General features: G+C 41.5%; 1 protein-coding gene across 6 annotated transcripts in view; it reads left to right on the top strand.

Moving 5' to 3' along the window:
* JADE1 (jade family PHD finger 1) overlaps positions 1–22,536 on the top strand; it is a 58,719-nt gene that overhangs the window by 4,001 nt on the left and 32,182 nt on the right. For 4 of the 6 annotated variants that reach the window (XM_028102323.2, XM_028102320.2, XM_028102321.2 and 1 more), the window contains exon 2: positions 13,631–13,708. In XM_028102323.2, the coding sequence (XP_027958124.1) occupies positions 13,657–13,708 (52 nt within the window). In that variant the 5' untranslated portion in view covers positions 13,631–13,656. Of the gene's footprint in view, positions 1–11,062; positions 11,221–13,137; positions 13,416–13,630; positions 13,709–22,536 lie in introns of those variants that run through there. The other 2 variants (XM_028102322.2, XM_088021036.1) reach the window with 2 other exon arrangements.

The following is a 22,536-nucleotide window of genomic DNA, read 5'->3' as shown; positions in this document are numbered from 1 at the left end:
GAAAAAAAAATCCATCTTATTAGTTCCTTCTTCGTCCGTTGCCAGGTTTTAGCCTATAATGAGCATTTAGTCTTACATTAGTTACTAAGGTTGAAAGAATAGCTGTAATGGGAAAATTGAACAATGGTAAGTGTGCTTGAGAGTGAGATGAGAGGAAAAAACTTCTAGGAGTTTAAGAAAATGTTATATTTTAAAGGGTCTGTTGCTTAGCTCAGAGGCTTGGTGGGGGAAGGATTAGCTAAAAACTTGGAGAACTTGGAATAAAAGATCTCCACGTGAATCGTCTATACTAGGCACTTAATACATACTGATTTTTGACTTAAGGAGCCCTTAGTGACTTAAAGTATTATTACAGAGGTGGTGTTACATGTACATTGTTGGAATTCAGAAAATATGGAGAAGCAAATATAATAACACATTCCTACTATCCAGAGATCACCACTGTCACTTTATAGGTAACTGTCTATGCATATGTATATAGTTTTTAATCAAAATGAGATCATAGTATATATACAGTTCTATAAAGATTCTCCCCCCCCCTCCTGTCAGCCAGCTTGTTAAGTTTTCATCTCCTCTATTACTGGGATATATTCAGATTTCCTCATTTGGCCCTAAAATATAACAGAGCAACTTTGTCTAAATTAATACTGTCCAGCTGAGGATCAATTATTGCATCTGGTTATTATTTCCCATAAGTAGATTTTAATCTGTAGTTACTTTTTGACAGAACCTCAGACATTGCGGAGTCAAGCCTTTGGAATTAATCATGACTGGATTTTTAAAAAGTTAGAAATGAAAATAGCTTTTGTTGTAATTTGGGCTTAGATTTGGAAATTATTTCCTTGAAAAATAAGGAAATTTGCCTGATGTATTTATCTTCAGGCTTGTTGGGAAAAGAATTATCAACTGTTTGTTTCAGCATTGAGGTGGTTGGAACAGCAAACATCAAAATCTCAAACTGATCATGTCCTGTATTTAGGATTTGTCAGGAGTAAATAAAAAGGCATATGAATCTCAGTTTGCTTATTTCCTGTTGGTGAAGCTCTCCCCTCTTTTAGTATTGTGGGACTCCCGTTATACCATTACAGTTAACAGTCTGTCAGAATATGCATTGTAAACCCAGTTTTCCTACAAGGTTAATAAAATAGATGTCTTGGCCAGTACATTTTGCTTTTTATTTGGGTTGGCATCAAAAAGTTTGGCTCAGTTACTCAGTTGTACCAGTATTAAACTTCTTTCCTCCCCTCCCTGTAAGTTAAAACATTGGTATCACATTCAACAATACTTTAAAAATTTGGGTGGCTTTGCTTGGAGTTGTTAGTTTCTTAGTATCAGAAGCCTGGTAGGAACCTTAATTGGCAAAGTGTTTTAATTCCTGAGACAACAAGTTTTTTCCTTGAAAGTTTTACTGTTCAGTCTGTTTTCTCCATTTTCAAGATCTTGCAGCAGCTTATGTGATTCATTTTTTAAAGTTTGGACAACATGTTACTTGTATATGATATTTCAGAAAGTTTGAGACTTACTTGAGAGTTTTGTCATTTGCCTGGCGTACCTATATAAAAGTATTTGTCTATGATCGTGAGGGGTGTATGTTCTGATGTTTTTGCTGTTTGTGGACTCTGATGGAATACGTTACCCTGCATTCCTAAAATATGCCAGGGTGGCCTCAGTGGGCTTTTTAACCTTTGAGTGGAAGTGGTATCTTGTCTGCAAGTTTAGTTTAGGGTCAAGTGTCCTGAGTCCAGACAAAATCTAGTCTAGGAGGATATTGCTCCTGACTCTGGCCATGTTTATTGTGGCCTTATCGGGCCTAGGCCTTGAATGATTACTAAGGTTGTCTTTCCTCACCTGAAAGCAACAAAAATATTGCCAGAGGTGGAATGGAAAGCTTACTTGTTGGGGAATTTCCATTTGTATTAACTCTAGACCAATGGTATATAATGTGCACTTAACAAATGTTCACGATCAAACTTTTGATACTCTAAAACCAGTCCAGTATTTACTTTTTGCTTTTGGTTCTCCAGGTAGAGTCAAAACATAATTAGGTGACTGAGGACAGTTTAAGTAAGTTCATTTTAAAAACCTTGGGTTCTTTTGGGCTTGTTTGTTGAAGGAATTAAACCACAAATTCTCTTTTTTTAAAAGCACTCACAATTGGCAGTGGTATATATATGTATATATAGTATTGATTAATGTTTGCACAGGAGGTTTTATTAATCTCCTGACGGTTTCTAAGACTGTTTCTTAGCACTGATTTTAAGTGATGATTTCAGTGGTGAGAGTCCAAACTGAAGAATAAAATGAGTTTTTTTCTTTACTCCTTACTCCAGAGTAAGGTGCAAGAATTGGCAAGGGTAACGAGTTGCTGGAGTTGGAGCCAAGCTGCATGGTTTGCTTTTGTTTAACACAAGGTATACTAAACATGATTTAAGATTTTTTTTTTGATTACTGATGGTCATCTTTACAGGCATCAGTTATTTCAGTGTTGAAATGTAATGATGCATTTAAGATGTGGAGACTGAGTACTGGTGGCTTGTAACTTTTTTAAAGTCAAGAACACTTGAGATCTGAGACCTGTGGAACCTCTCCCCAGCAAAATCGAGTTGCACTGAAATTTGTGTGTCATTTTAGGGATTTGGGGGATACTTTTAAATGTATTGTTGGATTCCAGGTTAGTGTTTAAATTCTGGTGATTTCTTTTTATGATTTCTCTTTGATACTTTCACATCACTGTTAACCATGTGTGGTTAAATGCCTGTCTAGAACAGTCTTTTTTTTTTTTTTTTTTTGCTTATTGGTTATTGGCTTAAAAGTTTTTAAAATTCAGTGTACACTGGCTCCAAGTAGGAGTCTTCAGGGGTTTGAGAAAAATTCACAGGTTTCTAGATACAGCCTTTAATTTGCGTAGAGCATCCCCGTCCCCCTTCCCCCCTTTTGAGTCTTAACCCATTCTAGTTAAAAACTTCTTAAGGAATGAATGTGTCTGATCCTTAACTTTGTAAGCTTTAAGGTACTTGTTTGCCCAGGACTGGGTCATTGATTCACATTTCACTAAACATACATAATGTTGGTTTATAAACATACTACCAGTATGTTGATTTGTAGCAGAAATCAGTACGCTCTTTGCTAGAGGACCAGATAGTACATATTTTAGGCTTTGTGGGCCTGATGGTCTCATAAAACTGTTTAACTCTGCTTTTTAAGCGTGAAAGCAGTCAATGGACAAAAGGTAAATGAATGAACATGGCTGTGTTCCAATACAGCTTTATTTATGGATAGTGAAATTTTGTATCATGAGATGTTCTTTTAATACCCCCACTTAAATATGTAAAAGCCATTTTTAGTTCTGGGGCTGGACAAAAATAAGCTGTGAAACTTTGATTTATAGTGAAACTCACCATTACCTGGTGACCAGATTATTCCTTTTGGGGCCAAGTTACCTTTCTGGTAGGAATCTGAAATAAGCTGAAATCAGAAGTTGCTTTGACAAATACGGAGGGAGTTTGCTAGTCTGAGGGCTGTGGTTCTTAACTCTGGTTCTTAGATCCCCTTTGAGGATAGAATTTATACCATGGGCCCTTGTGTACCTGGGAAAGGACACTTAGGTAGTCACACCCTCCAAGGGGACCAGACCAAGAAGCCCCAGGTAAGGGAATGTGCATTCTAGACTGGAGTTCCCTACAGAGGGAGATGAACTCTCTGCAAGGAGGATGCGTGTGTCCTACCAATCAGACGCTAATGCCTGCTGCTTAGAGGACTCCTACCCCCTGTGATTAGTGTTCACCAAACTACCAGCACACTCTTCTCCCAGCTCTACCTTTTGTACTCCACCAGGCAGAATGGCATTTACAACGGTCTTCATACCAGCTTGCCAGGAATCCGTGTTTTGGTTTCTAGGTTAACGGACTGTTTTTCATTGATTATATTTTAGTTGTCTACTCCCTGATAATATATAGTACGTGCCTTTAATCTTCTAGATGGCATCTTCCTAATCACAGTAGGTGTCCAGGAGGGGAGAAGCCCGTGGTCTAGGCCCCTGGGAGGAGGTGGCTGGCACTAGAATGCCCACTCACATTGGGAACTGATCTTTTGTTTCGAGACTGGCTTTGTTCTGGATCTGTGTGTCTTTGCTTATGCTGCTTAACTTCTCCAGAATTCAATGTGTTCATCTTTAAAATTAGGAAAAGTGGATTAAATTATCTCTGAAATGTTCTCTAGCGCTTCAGCCATTATTTTCTGGGCTGCTTTTGGGAAGATTTCCTGTAGACCCTGTCCATGGGGTGAGACTCTTTTCAGCCTTAAACTGAGAATACTTTTCCACACCTTGTTGCTGGGTTTTGAGACCATCTTTATGTGTCAGTGACCCTAATAACAAGACTTGTGCAATTGTGATAATGTCTGTTTTCATACGGAACTCAGATCACATGTAAATGTGGTTTTTGTTAAGTGCTATCTAGGTCTTCAAATATACAACATTGGGAGTCTTTTTTTTTTTTTAACAGTACTTTAAAAATTTTTGGTGACTTAACATTGTTAGTGGTAACTGATAGTTTCTGACAACCGGCTATAATCAAGGAACAAAGTTCCTCAAAACAGCTGCCTTTCAATCTGTGCACAGTGTCATTGTCATTAGCTGGTTGAGTCTGGTTTCTGCAGAAGCTGCTTTGTGTATCCGGTGTAAGAACATCTGGTTTAAGCATTTAAAAATCTTTTTAAAATTACCCTGTAGACACTTTGCATTTATTGACTTATTCTTCCATGGGCAGAATAAAGGTTTGTAGCCTCCTTTCCATCCTTACCCTTACCTTGGTTCATGCGAAATATCTCCTGTTGACATTTGGTTTTTCTGAAGTGTTACCCTTCAGTGGACTTTGAGACTTTGACCCGGGTTGTGTGTGTGTGTGGGGGGGTTATGTATGTTATATAAATTAGAATTTGGTTCAGAGACCCCAGGGCAGACTGGAAACAACTCCTGATTTCAGTAAATATTTTAGAAAAAAAATTTTTAATTTTCCCTGGTAAATTGTCAAAAAAAAGTGTGTAAACAGGGTTAGGGCATATGTGGTGGATACGCTTTATCTCCTGAATTCTGACTGAGTGGTAGCACTGTGTTAAGAAGGATTCTGAAGTCATGTTTGGGCTTGTGGAAAAGGATGACCTAATTGATTAACCATGCCTGCCGTGGGTGGGGGAAATGGCTTATTTGGTAGCCATCTCTGGAATGTAGCTTTTTTTTATTTTTATTTTTTTCTAAAATAGTAGTACTCTTCCAATGGCTAGGAAGTGGAAGGTTTATTCTTTAAAGGTAGTTTAAACCCTAGTTTTCCTGTCTAGGTTAGTTTTTTCTATTCTTATTGCATATATTTTTAGTGACCTGCTATTGGTAATGGCTGTTCTTAGGTGTTTTTGAAAACTTTCACTTTTAAGTAAATAATGAGTGGGTGATAATAGCATTTTATGGTATTATCCTATTACCTTTTCCACCTTTTTCCTTCTGTACTATTCCATCAAACATTCTTTAGGAGGCAGACATAAGCCTTTGGTACCTCATTTTAGGAAGGGGGTGGGGTATACATAGTTTATTGATGGCTGCTTATTTTAGACTGATGCTTCACATGGGACTCAGAAATTGTGCTCCCAGGGTCTTGTATATATGGTGAGGAGCAGGGAAGAAAGGTGTTGGATTATAAATCTTTACTATTATTATAAATATAGGACAGTATCATGGTTAAGCAATTGAAGTCATACAGAAGGTCAGAAAGAGAAGTAAAAGTTTTCATCCCGTTCCATCTGAACACTTTGGTCACATTTCTCAGAAATAAGCAGCATTATTAATATCCTTTATATTCTTCCAGAAATTTTCCATGAATATGCAAGCAATTGGTGTGTGTATATATTCTCTTCCTTTGTCCTTTTTATATGTAAATGGACCTATATTTCAGGGTTTTTTTTTTTTTCTCCCTTGCAGTTTGCTTTTGTTTCTTTTTCTTTTCTTTTTTTTTAAGATTTTATTTATTTATTTGACAGAGAGAGACAGCGAGAGAGGGAACACAAGCAGGGGGAGTGGGAGAGGGAGAAGCAGGCTTCCCGCGGAGCAGGGAGCCTGATGCGGGGCTCGATCCCTGAGCCGAAGGCAGACGCTTAAGACTGAGCAACCCAGGCTCCCCTTGCTTTTGTTTCTTAATATGTCTTTGGCACTTTCCATATCTGAGCATATAGATTTTTTTGAAATATTTATTTGTGACAGAGAGGAAGAGTGACAGAGAGCATGAGTGGGGAGGAGAGGGAGAAGCAGGCTCCCCAGTGATCGGGGAACCCAACATGCGGCTCAATCCTGGGACCCTGGGATCATGACCTGAGCTGAAGACAGACAGTTAACCCACTGAGCCACCCAGGCGCCCCCTGAGCGTATAGATCTAACAGAAGAGACATCTGAGTAGATGGAAGTAGGGATAGAAACTCAAGATTAGAGGCCATGGTGACTGCCTTATTGTTTGGGTGTGAATTCCTTTATTCCCACGTCAAGGGAAGTTAAAACAAATAAATTCTAAATACAAATGATTGGAATGTTTTGTCATAGCTGCTCTTCAGTTGCTAACTCTAATTGAGTCAGTGATTGCAGAGACCTGTGAAGGGTTTGATTGTTTTTAGAGCTCATAAGCAGGGATTGGATTATTTATAAATTGGCAAATGGGAGCTGCTTGTGATTCATTTAGAACCACTCAAATTTGTAAATTCTTTAAAATCTTGAAAAATGTTTTTATTGACTTTTAAAGGCTGAGTTAGAAATAATTCATGAAGAATTTACAGTGAACTAATGTGTTATAGCACTCAGGCTTTATTAGTAATGTTCATACGAGTAAATATTATAGTCCTGATTATCTGGTCAGTTATAATCTGTTTTGGGAGAGGTGGTTATTTATTGCTAATATAAACTCTTTTCCACTGAATATTTTCAAGTGTGGCATTTTTGCAAAGGCTCTATAATAGTTTGGGCAGCATTTTTAAACAGATTTTGATGTATGACATAAAGGACATTTTTAAAAGTTCCCATTTTGCAGGGTCTGAAGTATTTGGACAAGGTTAAAACTTTAACACTTAAGATCTAAGCAGTTTGACAGTTATATCAAATATATGACTTTTTTTTTTTTTTACCAGATAGAACCCTTTGCTTAAAGTGAGGAATTGAGTTATAGTCACACTAGTATTTTTTGACTCTCAGCATATGAATTAGATAATGTTGCCAATTTGAAAACTTCTGAGCAATTAATGTTGTCTTTAAAAACAGGTAAGAAACCAGCTGGATTTTCACATTCATTTGGGGAATAGAAAATTACTATGAAGTATAGATCATTATTATATTTGGATACTTTGTTACATTGGGTATTGTGTATGCCACAGAAGATAAGAAGGAACTTATTAAGAAAATGTAAGTTTTTTTATGGGGGTATTTAATAACTTAGGAATCAAAGTATCTGTTACATAATGTTTAAAAATAATATCCAAATTGTATGAACTTATCAAACAGAAAGGAAGTTGCTCATTATAAAATATTTTTTATGTAAAGATGAGTTGGTGTCTGAAAATATTCTCCTTTATATACATTTTTATGTTACACATTTTTTAAATACATTTTTAAATATAGTACATTTAGGTATTAACTTTGACAGAAAATGGACACCAGTAAATTTAAAGATAATATGACAGGGAGTTCCTGGGTGGTGTAGTTGGCTGAAAGTCTGACTCTTGGTTTCAGCTCAGGTTGTGATCTGGTCTTGAGATCAAGCCCCACAGCGGGCTCTGTGCTCAGTGGCAAGCCTGCTTGAGATTCTCTTTCCCTCTCCCTCTGCTTCTCCTGCTTGTGCTTTTTCTCTCTCTGAAATAAGTAAATAAATCTTTAAAAATAATATAACAGAAGTAACTCCAGTTAAAGGTCAGTTAGATATTAAAGTGAAAGCATCTTAAATTCTATAAAGCCCAGTGAGCATAAGATACACTTTGTGTGGGGCACCTGGGTGGCTCAGTCGTTAAGCGTCTGCCTTGGGCTCAGGTCATAATCCCAGGGTCCTGGGATCTAGCCCCGCATCGGACTCCCTGCTCAGCGGGAAGCCTGCTTCTCCCTCTCCCACTCCCCCTGCTTGTGTTCCTGCTCTTGCTCTCTCTCTCTCTCTCTCTCTCTGTCAAATAAAATCTTTAAAAAAAAAGATACACTGTGTATGAGAACTCATTCATCCAATAGTTTAATACATAGCATTGCATTAGGTGATAACAGAGAAGTAGTTAGAGGTGTTTAAGTACCTTCTAGAACTTCTTTAGAGTGAAATAAGAATGAAACATAATGGATAAAATAGATACTTTGAGGAAGAAACCTGACTTTCTACATATGAACCATAAGATAATTGAAATCACTAGGGTGTAATCCTTATAACTGTAGAGTTTATGGCCTGATAAATGGTCTTGTTATGCCACAGAGAGTGATTCTAGTAACTGGACAGTTTGTCTTCCTCAAATCGGTCCCTCTTTCCCAGGAATAGCGTTAAATAAACATTCTCAAATTCTTAATCATCTTACTCTTTTGTAAAACCCCTTCACTCCTTATCCCGGAGGTCATTTCTCATTCTTTCTTTCTCAGAATCACATACCAGTCGTGCCTCCCTGGGACCACACCCAGGCCACTGAACTACACAGTTCACTCTTTGGTAAATTCCTGAGCCACCTTGGGGATGGATTCCTTCAGCTAATGGCTGCTCTTAACTTTGGCATGCTGATGTTTTTTTCCCCCAATTTCAGTCTGAGGAGAGTTACATTCCAAGGTGTGGAGGTACCTTGCTATCTCCTTTATGTATCCCATGTCCCACTGGAATCCGTGAATGGCAATCCCGTAACTTTTATAGCAGTTACCACCGTGAAGCTACCTGTCTAGTTATTTGCTTACTGTATCTTCCTTGGGCCATTCCGTATCTTATTCACCATGTCTCGGGTATCCAACTCAATAAAAATTAAATCAATTAATATACTAGTTAATCCACTAGTTTTAACCTGTGCAAAGAGAAGATTGAAGGAAAGTGAGTTGCATGTAATGTCCACAAGGATGGTCATATAAATAGTGCCTGTGCTTCCTGAGGAGGTGGTGCCCTGAGCAGCCACCACATGGGCCTGCTCGCCTTGGCACATCCCTCCGTGCAGCAGAGGTGCCTGAGGATTGGCACCTGACGCATCCAGCTAGAGTCTTTGGCCAAGGACCTCCTCTTAACTTGGCCTTTCCAGGCAGTGTTCTTACTATAATCAGGCTTCCTAGGTAGTCTTCCTCTCTTTGGACATAGTCCCAAATGCCTAATAATTGGTATTTTTATCTGCCTAGCTGTTCTGCTTCTCATAGCAAATGGACACTCCAGGCTCCTGTAAATCGCATCACTTTGAGTCACTTTTGATGAAACCAGGCAGAATGGGTGAGGACTGAACCCAGAGTTGTGGGTGTGTCTTATTGTAGCTGTCCTATGAGGTTATTTTCCTCAGGATCCTCTCCATGATGTCTTATTTTCGTATTAAAGAGAATCTCTGTTCTGAAGAACTCTATAAATTTCTAGAGACACACATACATGGAACATTTATGTGATGATACAAAGCAAGAATTGATTAAAGAAAATAACACGTTAGAAAGCAGGGTGAAAAAGTTCTAAAAGAAAGATGGAATGAGTGGTACAGAATGTAAGTGCTTTTAATTGGAACGGTAGACCGTGCTTAGTGGCTTTGTGCCGAGGTCCCAAGAAGAGGTGGGGCTGAGGGGTAGGGAGAAAAGGGCAAAGAAGCCACGTTAGCAGAGGCTGAGAACAGAAAGAGACCTGGCGCAGCAGAGGCAAGCCTAGCCGAGGGGGAGATGTTAGGAGAGTGCTTGGGTAGAGTTGCGAGGGGCCAGGTGGCAGAAAACATCTGAGTTTCTGGCTGGACCCATTTGTAAGTGTGCAACAGAGGGAGAGATTTGTATAGGGAATGACTTGATGTGGTCCCTATTAGAAAGGATTAATTTATTGTAATAATTAGAAGGGGTAAGAGATTGTAGGCATGGAGAATGGAAGGGAGGTGCTTAAAGCTATCCAGATCTAGGTGTTTGAAGACAAATCTGTGAGACAAAGGGGAACTTGAAAGAGTCCTACATTTTGAATCAGTAAGGCTTGGCAATTGGATAAAAAGTAAAAAGGGATATATATATATATATATATATGTAAAAAATTGAGCAAATAGTAAGATTCTGGATGTGAAGATGCTGTGCAAAGTACTATGGTAGGTCACGTGTATGTTGTCAGATACTACAATGCTTTGCCCGAAATGTTGTGCTTCCACTTCTGGCTACCTCCCCTTATTCTTTAGGATTCTGCTCAGGGAATTTTTCCCTGACTCCATCAACCTCTGTTCCTACAGAGCCTTGTGTCTACCGCTGTCAAGCACTAACCATTACTGAATTTCTTTCTTTCTTTTTTTTTTTAAAGATTATTTATTTATTTGAAAGAGAATGAGAGAGAGAGAGCACATGAGAGGGGGGAGGGTCAGAGGGAGAAGCAGACTCCCTGCCCAGCAGGGAGCCCGATGCGGGCGGGGCTCAATCCTGGGACTCCAGGATCATGACCTGAGCCGAAGGCAGTCGCTTAACCAACTGAGCCACCCAGGTGCCCCACCATTACTGAATTTCTGTTGACTTGTCTATCTTCTCAACCAGACCAGGAGTTCCATGAGGTCAGGAGCAAGTTCTTTTTCTCCAGCGCCTCCTAGTTTTTTTTTTTACTAATAGTTTACTAATAGGTTTTCACATGTCTGTGGGATGCATTATATGCTATTGTATCTTCTTGTGCTTTCTCTGGAGGGTTGTGAGTTTTAATTATTACTTATTCTACTTTCGTCTAGATAATAGTCAGCCATGCCCTAAAAGAGTCAGCAAAGGTAATGATGAGGAGGGCCCTCTGTTTTCTCACACTGGATTTTATTGGACAGATGTTTGAAGCGTACAACCACTGTATTGTGCATCTTAAAGATACTAAAATGTACTTTGATTTTTTGATACAGCATGTAACCCCAGGTGAGATAAATCAGCCTGATGTCAAGTTTAAGTACATTAGAGCAACAGAGGAGGAAATTCTGCGGTGCACTAACCCCCATTATTGAGCCAGGTTCCCTGAAGAAGTGCAATACAGCATTCTCAACCTTCATTTCTCAACATCTTTCAGGGTGGGTGAAAATGGGATTCGTTGGGAGGATATGCTATTTTTATTCTTCTTTTACTTGCATAATTTTGCTTGAGAGAGTGTTTATGTGTGTTTAGGAGCATCATTCTATTTTGGCCAATGCTTGCATTTTTCATTTAGTGACTGTTGAATTGGGTGTTTTCTCTGGGAGTTGTGTTTGAAGGCTAGGAGGAAGACTTTTTGATTGAAAAAGATGTGAAGTTCTTCAAGCTCTTTATTTAGATAAATTTAAGTTGTCTGAATCAATGGAGATGTGATCAGCACTGGTTTTCTTGTTTCTAGCTTGGGGAGTGTTTCCTGGGCTTTCTCAGCCTCTTTCTCCCCCTCAGTTCTCACACCCATTCCTGAGGTGGGAGCTGCATCCCTCTTTTGTCACATCACACCCTTACTTTTAAGGAATTCCTCTTTAGGTAGTTTGCCCGCCCTTCCTTCCTTCCTTCCTTCCTTCCTTCCTTCCTTCCTTCCTTCCTTCCTTCCTTCCTTCCTCCCTCCCTCCCTCCCTCCCTCCCTCCCTCCCTCCCTTCCTTCCAGCTGTTTGGTGTAAGGAGGCTTTGGGGAGCTGAAGCTGTTAGGAACGAGTGATCTTTTGCTTTTCCCTCTTCTCCTTGAGCCTCCTGTTGGAAGGGAAACGGGACTGCCCTCCCTGGGGGGTTGGAGGAGTGTTTAGCTGTCAGTAGTTGGCGTTTTGGGCATGTGGTGACGGGGCAGGGAAGACAGTCCTTCCAAGTGGGGAGTTGGCCACAGGTGTGGGTGTGGAAGCTTCTGACTGGAATGGGTCTGTCCCAGGCCAAGTTATAGATTGCTGGGTGTTAGTTAGTTATGGGTGAATGGGGCTCTGCAGAAAAGGGGTGGGTGGGTTCTAGGACTGACCCTGCCCCACAGTATGAAACAGCACACAAGATAGCCCATGACCCATCTGGGCTGCCACTTGCTAAATTCGTTCATTAATGGTTTTTGAAGAATCAGTTGGTGAACAGAAACCCACAAATCTTAACTGGTGTCTCAGGAAGAAAATATAAAGTGTTGTAATTGTAGATTAGGGGCCTGAACATTAGAGTCAATCATATAGGTCTCTTTTGTAGTTGGAAACAGACTGCACTTTATGATGGGTTTTCTGCTTTTTTTGGTCTGCTCTTTAATAGGTCCATTTAGAGTGGAGCTTGGGTTTCTAGTTTCTATCTTGTTCTAACACAGTGGTTCTCCACATTTTGATCCACACCATTCCTGTGCTCCAGGCTGTGAGAAACACACCACATTCTAGTGCTCTGATTCCCAATGAGGAGGAGCTTGGGATGTACTTTTCTTGAGGGGCTGGGTGGGTATTTCTGACTTGAAAAGCCCTCCTCTCTCATCAGGAATCGTAAGATCAGTAAGATCAAGTTCCTAAAAATGGCAAGGGAATCAGTAATTTCAGTTTGGAAAAGCTTTTTGGATTTCTTTAGAGAGCTCCCTATGTGAATATGACCGGGGAATCCATCTTTATAAGTTAGTTCATTGACTGGCTTTTAATCCCTGTCCACTGTCCTCCTTCCTAAGTAGAGTCTTTCTCTTACCTGGTGATGCTGGAGGCCTGTTGTCACCTGGAAGGAGTCAGCAAGGTGGGCCAGGTGTCTGGCTAGGGTCGGTTGGACCAGGCTGTAAGGCATTGGGTGAGGTTCAGTGAAATTGGATTTGGAATTTGAAGGCCCCCCCCCCCCAGGGTGACCTTGGGCAAGGTGCTGCTTAAACTTTTTTTGGCTTCAGTTTCCTCAGGAGTAAAGGGGAGGGGGCTGGATCAGATACTATGTCTGGTCCCTTCCTGTTGGAGCTGTGAATGCTGAGGGGTTGGAGATGGCTGGAGGAGATATTTGCTTTCCTAATACCCCATTTATTTTGTTCCTAGAACTCCATCCAGGTTATTTGGCTTTTTAGGATTATTTTAGCGAAATTTGCCTGAGAAGCATAATCATGCCCAGTGCAGTGTAAATATTCACACATTCAGGCACAGCCTCATCCCCATCCCCCATATACATGCGTAAAATATGAATCTGTCTGTAGTGAGAGGCACTGTGCTCACTGCCGCCGGTTTTTCCTGCAATGCTTGTCGCCAGTCAGCTAAAAAGACTCCTGGAGTAGTTGTAGTGATAATGTCCTTGGAACTAGAGAGAAACCTGGCACCTTTGGGAGACCTACTGATACGCGACTTCTCCACTTCCCCTCCCCTTTTTGGACCTGTTCTGTTAATGATTGCTCCTAATTATGTATCTTTGGTCTTTTTACTGTTTACAGTTCAAATGCTACTTAAAGCCGATTGTTTGCTTTTGTGTGCTGTAAATCCTGGGCTGCCATCTGAAGCACAACTTGATGATTGTGTATTATCATCTTGGGTTAAGTGCTGTCTCACTGCTTTGCAGGCTGCCTGCTGTTTCCCCGGGAGATCATGAAACGAGGTCGCCTTCCCAGCAGCAGTGAGGATTCTGACGACAATGGCAGTAAGTCCTGCTTTGTTGTTCTTGGAGCCTGCCCGGGTTTGGGTCAGTGTAAAAACACGTTTTTTTTTAATGTAATGCTTTAAATAGCTGAGGCCCTTGGCATATCAGGCAGGTCAGAGAAAGCCAAGGCCCGGAGAATCACATCTGAGTGTGATACTGCAGGTCTGTGTAACCAAGTCTTTCTGGAAAGGTTGACTGCAGGCGGGCATTCCTCAGGCTTCCTGTTTGTTATCCAAGGATGAATAATCCAGTTCCAAGAGTTACTGGTGTGTCTGTTTTTTCTAAACATCATTTATGGCACTTAGAGTTGCTATTTATGAAGAGGGAACTTAATTGAAGCCAGTTAATTATCAACTAGTCCAACCTGATACAGGGGGGATTGAAAACTGCCTAGTATGATGTGAGAATATTAAGTATAGGTTTTTAGTGAGTCGAGAGTCCGTGCTCTTCACTTGATTTTTAATGTGACTGTATTTAATACTACTACTGTCTGCATCTCTGCTCTCTGGCATCCTCGTATTTTCACAGTGCAGCTGAGAACTAGAAGTTAGTTGGCTTCCAGGCAGTCAAAATAAATGTCATACAGCTTCTGTGTATTGAGAAGCTAACATACTACTTGAAGAGCTCCTCTCAGATAACAAGGAAATTTTGTACCTAGCGCACACAGTGCCTGAGCTCCGGCCTGTTAGCTTATGTTTTAGGTTACAGATTAAACTTGGGAAACCTGCTTGCTCTGCTGCACGATGGGAAAGGTATTAGACCTCCTTTCAAGGAACTCTGTCTTAGACATATGTAAAATCCAGCTCTGACAGAAAGTCAGTAGGGGAGTAATAGAGATGTCTTTTTGATGCCTGGTGGAGATGCATATATGTAGGCACAAATTCAGAGGACAGGAGGGCCAGGGAAACACAGGATTGACATTTGGGCTGGTCCTGAAGGGTGAAATAGTTTTTAGGCAAACAGGATTGTTTTCAGTTTTCTGGTCTTGAAGCCGTCAGCATACTAAAAGCTGTAAATTAGACCCAAGGCTTTGCTGCTAAAGGTGGGCCACACTGACAGCCATGAGAAGCCTAGGGGGAGGGACCCTGAGAAGCAGAAGAACTCAAACATGGCATTCTGTAGGGGAGCTTTGGGGACAGGTGTGGGGCAGTGGGATGTAGATTTGGTGGCTCTAGGAGGGGTGTTGGGTGTTTGGGGTACATGTGATGGTAAGCTGTGACAAGATCGCTAAGGATCAGTCTTGAGCTAAGGGCTTGGGGCTTTGGGGGCAGACAGTGGGACCTGCTATGTTTGGCACAGGGCAAGAGTTAACTGGGTGAGGGAAGGAGAGAGATGGAGAGCAGGACTTCCCTTGTATTTCAGGGAAAGGTGTCGAGGGTCTGTGCCCAGGCACAGGCAGTTAAAATCACTGAGGAGAGCCCTTGGGGGGAGCCTTCTGAACTTCTTACTGCTTGTCTGTATGCAGCCCTCACTATCTGTTTTTTTTTCTCTGATATTTACTTAGGCTTTTTACTCCTTGAGGCAAAAACATTCTGAGATATTTCTTTTCTGCCACCCTGTGGGCCTATCAGAGTGTCCTCAGGAGTCATAAGTACTCAATAAATGCTTGCTGTTTGCTCAAATACACAATTTTGTCCTACAGCAATTTTAAAGTACTCAATAAATGCTTGCTGTTTACTCAAATACACAATTTTGTCCTACAGCAATTTTTAAAAAGTCTTGGTTTTTAGGTTCAGAATTAATCAGAAGGTTTCATGAATTACTTTCACATACTAATAATGCTTAATACAAAACTTAGAGTCCTATTTTAATATATTTTTTGGCATTGAGCAACAGATTTATGCTCACTCTATTTGCTCTTGTTGCTGCTTCATTTCTTCCCTGAGAGAATTGGGTTAGAAAAGGTTCTCGGGGAGGCACCTGGCTGGTTCAGTCGGTAGAGCATGTGACTTTCAGTCTTGGGGTTGTGAGTTTGAGCTCCATATTGGGTATAGAGGTTACTTAAAATCTTAGAAGGTTCTGGAACGTTTTCAGAGCCCTCCCCTTTCTGGTCTAGAGCTGCCCAATAGGATAGAAATGTTCTAATCTGCTGTGATTGAGGAACTCTGGGTTTTAAGATTTTGTTTAGTTTTAATTACTTAAAATTAAATTAAAAGAAGTTGCACGTGGCTAGTGATGACCATGTTAAACAGTGCAATTCTGGACCATGGCCCATTTTACTCCTCCTCAGCTGCCCAGAGGCTCCTAATAGCCCCAGAGGCCCCTGTATTGGTCTTTTTGGGCCGCCATAACAAATACCACAGACTGGGTGGCTTAAACAACAGGTGATTTTCTCACAGTTCTGGAAGTGTCAGATCAAGGTGTCAGCAAGTCTGGTGTCTTCTGAGGCCTCTCTCCTTGGCTTGCCTTCTTAGTGTGTCCTCACGTGGTCTCCTGAGCATGTGCACCCTTGGCATCTCTGTGTCTAACTGTCCTCTTAGGGACATCAGTGAGATAGGATCAGGGTCAACCCTAATGAACTCATTTTAACTTAATCACCCCTTTAAAGGCTTTTATCCAAATGTAGTCACATTTTGAGGTACTGGGGATAGCCTTCAACGTATGAATGGCGTGCCTGGGTGGCTCAGTCGTTAAGCATCTGCCTTCGGCTCAGGTCATGATCCCAGGGTCCTGGGATCGAGCCCCACATCGGGCTCCCTGCTCAGCGGGAAGCCTGCTTCTCCCTCTCCCACCCCCCCACTTGTGTTCCCTCTCTCACTGTTTTTCCCTGTCAAAAAAAAAAAAAAAATATATATATATATATGAATTTCTGGGGGACACAGTTAAGCATGTAACAGCTCTAGAAGACCAGGTGTTTCATCTAAATAGGAATTTGTACCCAGAACTCTTGTTAGAAAGGAAGGAGGAAGAGAGTGCCCAGAGTTCACCAAAATTAGTTCACTAATGGGGTGACAGCCATTTCCTTCTTCCTCTTAATACATTCTTATCTGTGCTGGCCTCCTTGAAGAAGGTGGAGGCAGAGCATTAAGGAGCATTAATATTTATAGAGTGCTGGAGGGTTAAACTAGGTAGACCGCAAAGCTGGGTTCTGTCCTACTCTAGGCTAGATGTGGAAATCATGATAGCTCTACTAGAAGGTAGGCGGGCCATCCTTTGGTCATATAGTTGGTTCAGTATAAAGCATATGTTGATGCTTTAGGACTGTACTGTCTGTCTGGGCTTAATGAGTTGGTAGTTATGGTAGGCGTTGATAGTAGTAAACAAACAGCTCTCATGAAGAACCTTGGAATGCCAAAGCTTGTAACAATCTGTACATATCCATGCCATGGAATACCCTTTCCAACCCTCTCTGAGGGCAGTTGCTTCACAGCATAGGCCTCTGGCACCAGCCAGCTTATTTGTGTTGGAGCCCGTCTTGTGTCAGCCCATGGTGGTCTGAATGGAGTGCTTTCTGCCCTTGCATTTGGGTCCATGGAACTGGGCCCACCCTCAGGAGGGTCTGGGCACTTGGAAAGCCCTGATTGCAAGAAGGGCTGGGTCTGTGCAGTGGCCACTGCCCAGCCTCCCCAGCCTCCAGCCCTGACCGAATTTTGGCAGCAGTTGCCAGTCTGATGCAGAACTTGTCCAAGTGGAGGAGAGGCCGCCACAGACGTCAGCGTGGGGCCACGACACCGGCCGCAGCCATGGCAGGGCCCTGCTGGCCTCTGGGCTGGAGTCCTTCCCTTTGTTTGCTGGCCTGATCCAGGGGAATACCGGTGTGGTATTTACAGTTTGGGGTTGGATGGGCATTTTCTGTGCCAGTGCGAGCCCTCATCCAGCTGTAGTTGGAGCTATGGAAGCCTTTCTCCAGGTGCCCTGTGGAGGGCTGGCCCTATGGTTGGATGAAGTAGCGTTGGGGTGTTTGCCGGCTGTGTCTGTAATTGCTGGGCTCCTGGGACTGGGTGGCCCTCGCCAGTCTCTGAAGTTACATACTGTGCCAGGGTGTGGCCCAGGGAAACAAGCCCTTCATTTCCTGCTTCCCAGCCCAGGATGCTCTGTCCTTAGGAGTTCTGGCAAATGTGGGAATGGGATCCACCAGCTATTGTTGGTATTTCCAAAACCTGAAGGAGATTGCATTTTTATCTTCAATAAAGCTGCAGAGGCTAATTAAAGCATTGAGTGTCCTTTCTTTTGGCAGGAATTATGGATTGTTATCTCAGGCCAATTAACAGCTCTGACCACCATCTTTTTTTTTTTCCCCTGTAAAAGACAGACAAGAATAACATATTACTTAATGAATACTGCCCTTTTGGCACATTTTTTTTTTTTTTTTCCAAAATACGGGATCTTTGGCTAGGATAAGGGAGCCAAATGTAAATGATGTTTTTGGGGTTTTTTGGTTGTTTTTAAATGTGCCTCTCAAAGACCCAGAGGGAAATTAAATTTTTACAAATAACGAGAGAAGTGTGCTGATACTTTAAAGTTTGTGAAGCAGGGCTTGCTTTTCCTGTTGAATTTCCTGTCAGGGCCGTTTTGACTTCCCTGTGGGAAGGCCTGGAATGTTGCTGGGGTTCTGGAACCAGGTACCTTGGGGATCCTCCTTGGTCGCCTACTTTCCACACCTGTACTGTCCCCGAAACATTTCTCGCCTTCTCCAGTTACCAGCTGAGCTCTGCTCCATCACCCGTGATGATGAATGCGCAAAAAAGAGTGCTGAGCAAAATTCAAACCTACTGATTTTGCATTTAGTAATTCAGGTTGATGAGGGGTAAACATAAAGTTATAGGAGGACTTCTGTTTTTCTGGGCACTCTCCAGCTTACAGATAAACAATGAAGAGGGACCAGAATTTTAGTGGATGAAACATACTTTCTGCCTTGTACCTCTTTATGTCTCATTGCATTTAATGAGTTTCCTTACATTTTTGAATAACTTTGCCTTCATTTTCTTAATTCAATTGGCTGCGCTTGGTTACCTTCATGCAAGTCTTTGGTGGTTTCTCTCTTGCATAAAAGTTAACTCTGCTTCCACTTCCATTCATATTTGACTATACTTTTTATTTGTTCTTTCCCCCCATCAGTTGCATCTTGTGACACTAAGGGATTGTGTAGGCATTCTTGAAATGTAGGGATTTTTGGTTCAAATATTGCAGAATGTGTACTGAACCCAAGTCTCTTCAAGACACACACAGATGGCTTTGCCCCTTTTCAAACCCGACTTGTGGCTTGGCTTTGAGAGGCAGAGCAAGCATCCTCTTGGGCTAGAGGAGCAATTAGCACAAAACTAGTCCATGGACTAGTCTTCTGTAGCCATTGGACTTGTACGTTGGCAGGAGCACTGGGTAACTGAAGCACGTGTGTGTCAGTTGGCTAAAGGCCCAAGTATATTTATGGTGAAACATTCCTGAGCCAGTTTTTTGAATATATGCATGAAGCTTTTGTATTGTGGAATATGGAAGTGAGTTGGACAGTGGAGCTAACCTATGCTGGGATGGAGGAGCTGTGGGAGGTGTAGGGTCAGCCCCTGCTAGAAACAGCAATTATATGAGAGTCTTCTATCATGCAATTAAAGCAAATAGTTAATAACTACATTAAATTTGCTTACTTTCTGGTGGGAATTTCCACAGCAGTGCTTTATTTGCACAGGGTTGCCCCTAGCTTTGAAGTAATGCATAGGGGTGTGTCTTGGGTCTGCACTTTTGTGACATCAGTTGACCTACTGGACTCGATACTCATTGGTCCTAAGTGCCTTACTTTGTTAAGTTGGCTTAACATTCCTGAAGACACCAGCCTGTTATTTAGTATCTAGAAGCAAAGCAGTGTTGGAGACATAGGAGATTTGGTATTTGGTCAGTGGTGAGGTTCTCTCATAGTTTTCATTTTGTGATGGTGTGAACACCCAGACCACCACTCATTCCAAGTTCTGAACCTCACATGCGCTCTGCAACCTGGCTTATCACACACAAGTTACCAGTGGAGTGTGTGCAGTGGGTATTAGATTTACTCTTGAGGTTTTTCCTTATTTTAGATCTAGGGCAAGAAGCATGGCTATTTTTAATTTCAAAGGAGAGTGTTCGAGATACTTGCCTAGTAGGACCCGAAAACAGGGTTGAGTGCTCTGCATGTACAGGATCCATGCTCATGATGCTGTGATCTATGAGCCTTTTATTATAACTTTTATTGTTACCCCCACAGAGTTCTGTTTCAGTGGGAGTTTGGGGATATTAAAACAAGATATTTTCTCTGTTCATTCTTTCCAGTGTTTAAGTAGAGAATTGTCTTAAATGGTGTACATGTCCAGAATTTTTAAAGCCACTTAAACTTGTCGCTAGATGGACTTAACTTTAGGTAATCCTCTCTTGTGTATGTCTAAGTAATTTTAGACATCGTTGCCAAATTTTTAGAGTTCCCAGCTCCTCCTGAAAGCAACAAGAAAATAAAAAAGAATTTTACTTGCTATAGTCTTAGTTTAGTGTGCCATTAAATGTTAACATTCTGAAAACAAAAACAAAATGCAACAGCAACCAAGTGTGATCTTAGCACATGGTTTTTAAGAACTCACAGGTGGCTATAGCGTAAATCACTATCTCCTGGTCCTTGTGGTATTTGAAATACTCTCAGTTCTGGTTACATTGTTTGTCTTCACCCAACATACTTCAAACAAAGTTTGTAGGGGCGCCTGGGTGGCTGCCTTTGGCTCAGGTCATGGTCCCAGGGTCCTGGGATTGAGCCCCGCATCGGGCTCCCTGCTCGGCGGGAAGCCTGCTTCTCCCTCTCCCACTCCTCCTGCTTGTGTTCTCTCTCTCTTAAAAAAAAAAATTCTGTAACATAACTTTTTTTTTTTTTTAATTAAAAGGGGATGCAAATTATTTTGCTTGAATGATATTCTGGGAGCTTCTTGACCACTTGGGAGGTTCCATGGAGAGAGAGCATGGCTGTAGAGAGAACTGGTATAATACTGTCAAAGCTTGAGTCTCTGGCCTGTAGGCTTTCTGTGAATGTTTCTGTAGATGTTGGTGCATTCCTGTCAAGAGGCAGTGGCCCCAGCGAGTTGTCTTTAAATGCATTCTTGCTTTATTTTCCATGACCTCGTTTTCCTAGAACTCAAATATCTTTTTTTTTTTTTTTTTTAAACCTATCTTCTAGAGGCGCCTGGGTGGTTCACTTGGTTGAGCTGAGCATCTGACTCTTGATCTTGGCTCAGGTCATGATCTCAGGGTTGATACCGATCCCCGTGTCAGGCTCCTCGCTCAGTGTGGGGAGTCTGCTTGAAACTCTCTCCACTCCCCCCATCCTGCCCTCGCTTGTGTTGTCTTTCCCTCTCTAAAATAATCAATCTTTAAAAACAAAACTAAACCTATCTTCTGATAAGTAAAACGGGTATGTTCTTGGTGCCTGCCACCTTCAGTTCTTGAGTTACAGTGGTGGTGATTCTTGTTGAGCGTGACTGTTCTCAACAACACTATATTTTTTTTCCACTTAATTTTTTTTTGAGAATCTGCTGTGTGCACAATACCAACTTAGGTATACTGTATGTTGTAGTCACCTGTGTCTTGTGCCTGATGGCTCTTGACAGTGCTTAAAAGCAAGTAAACCAGAAAAGAGATCATCAGCAACAAATACCTGCTGTTGGACATGGAAGGGTCCTCTAGTTCTCTGTCCAGATTCTCACCTCGTCCAGCAGCAAAATCGAGGTTTTATGCAAATTACCTGTGTGAAGTAAAGTGGAGCATTATCTTTTCCTTTACTGTTCATGCGTGATAGAAAATCACTTATTTTCTGCATGCATTTAAAGTATGCATTTTGATACATTTTGAAATGTTTATACCCATGAAATCATAACACTCAGGATAATTTCTCTCTCTTTTTCCTAGTCAACTTCTGATCTACTTTGTCACTATAGATTGATTGGTTTATATCTTCCGGAGTTTTGTGTAAATGGAATAATGCAGTATGTACTCTTTGTCTGGCTTCTTCCATTCCACGTAATGATTCCAACATTATGTTGTGTGTATCAACTCATTTTTTTTTTTATTGCTGGGTAGTACTCGATTGTATGGATATACCATAATTTGGGTAGTAAATTGTATGGATACCACCGTATGTTTACTCATTCAGTTTGTTTGTGGCTATTTGGGTGATTACTGGCTTTTGGCTTTAATGAACATCCCTTTGGTCAGTGATAATTTAAATCTTGCCTTTTCCCCAGTCTCTCCCATTCTGCAAAGTGAGTTTAGAGATGCCTTTTTCTCTTCTTCCTTTTGCATTAGTTAAACTAGAAGGAAGAGGAACAGACTATTTCTGGGTGGGCCAGCATTTCCCTTGGATAAACCATCAGATACCACCTTTGTAACATCTTTGGATACCTGGTTTTCAAAGCAGATGTGGCACAGACCCCATTTTCAAGAATATAAAAGCAGCCTTAGGAAAAGTTTCTAAGTGATTGCCATTACTTGGGTTGTGTTCTTGCCCAGCAAAGCTGTGCACTTCCTGGGAACCTTGGAAAGTACCTGGGAGGGACTCTGACAGATCCCTAAGAAGAGGCAAGAGTGTCAAGAAAAACCAAGAGTGGGCAAATTTGGGGGCACCTGGCTGGCTCAATCAGAAGAGCATGTGACTCTCGGGCTCCTGGGTGGCTCAGGATCCTGGGATTGAACCCCAAGTCATAGCAGCGCCCCCCCGCCCCCCGTTTGTGCGCTCTCTCTCGATCTCAAATAAATGAATAAAATCTTTAAAAAAAGAGGGAACATGCAACTCTTGATCTCGGGGTCATGAGTTTGAGCCCACGTTGGGTTTAGAGATCACTTAAATAAAACTTGATAAAAAATGAGCAAATTTGTTGTTTCTGCTT

Source organism: Eumetopias jubatus, unplaced genomic scaffold, assembly GCF_037043125.1.
Source record: "Eumetopias jubatus isolate StellerSeaLion01/CBP00866 unplaced genomic scaffold, mEumJub1_p1.0 scaffold_2, whole genome shotgun sequence".
NCBI lineage: Eukaryota > Metazoa > Chordata > Mammalia > Carnivora > Otariidae > Eumetopias > Eumetopias jubatus.
This window is presented reverse-complemented; position numbering and strand designations above follow the sequence as displayed.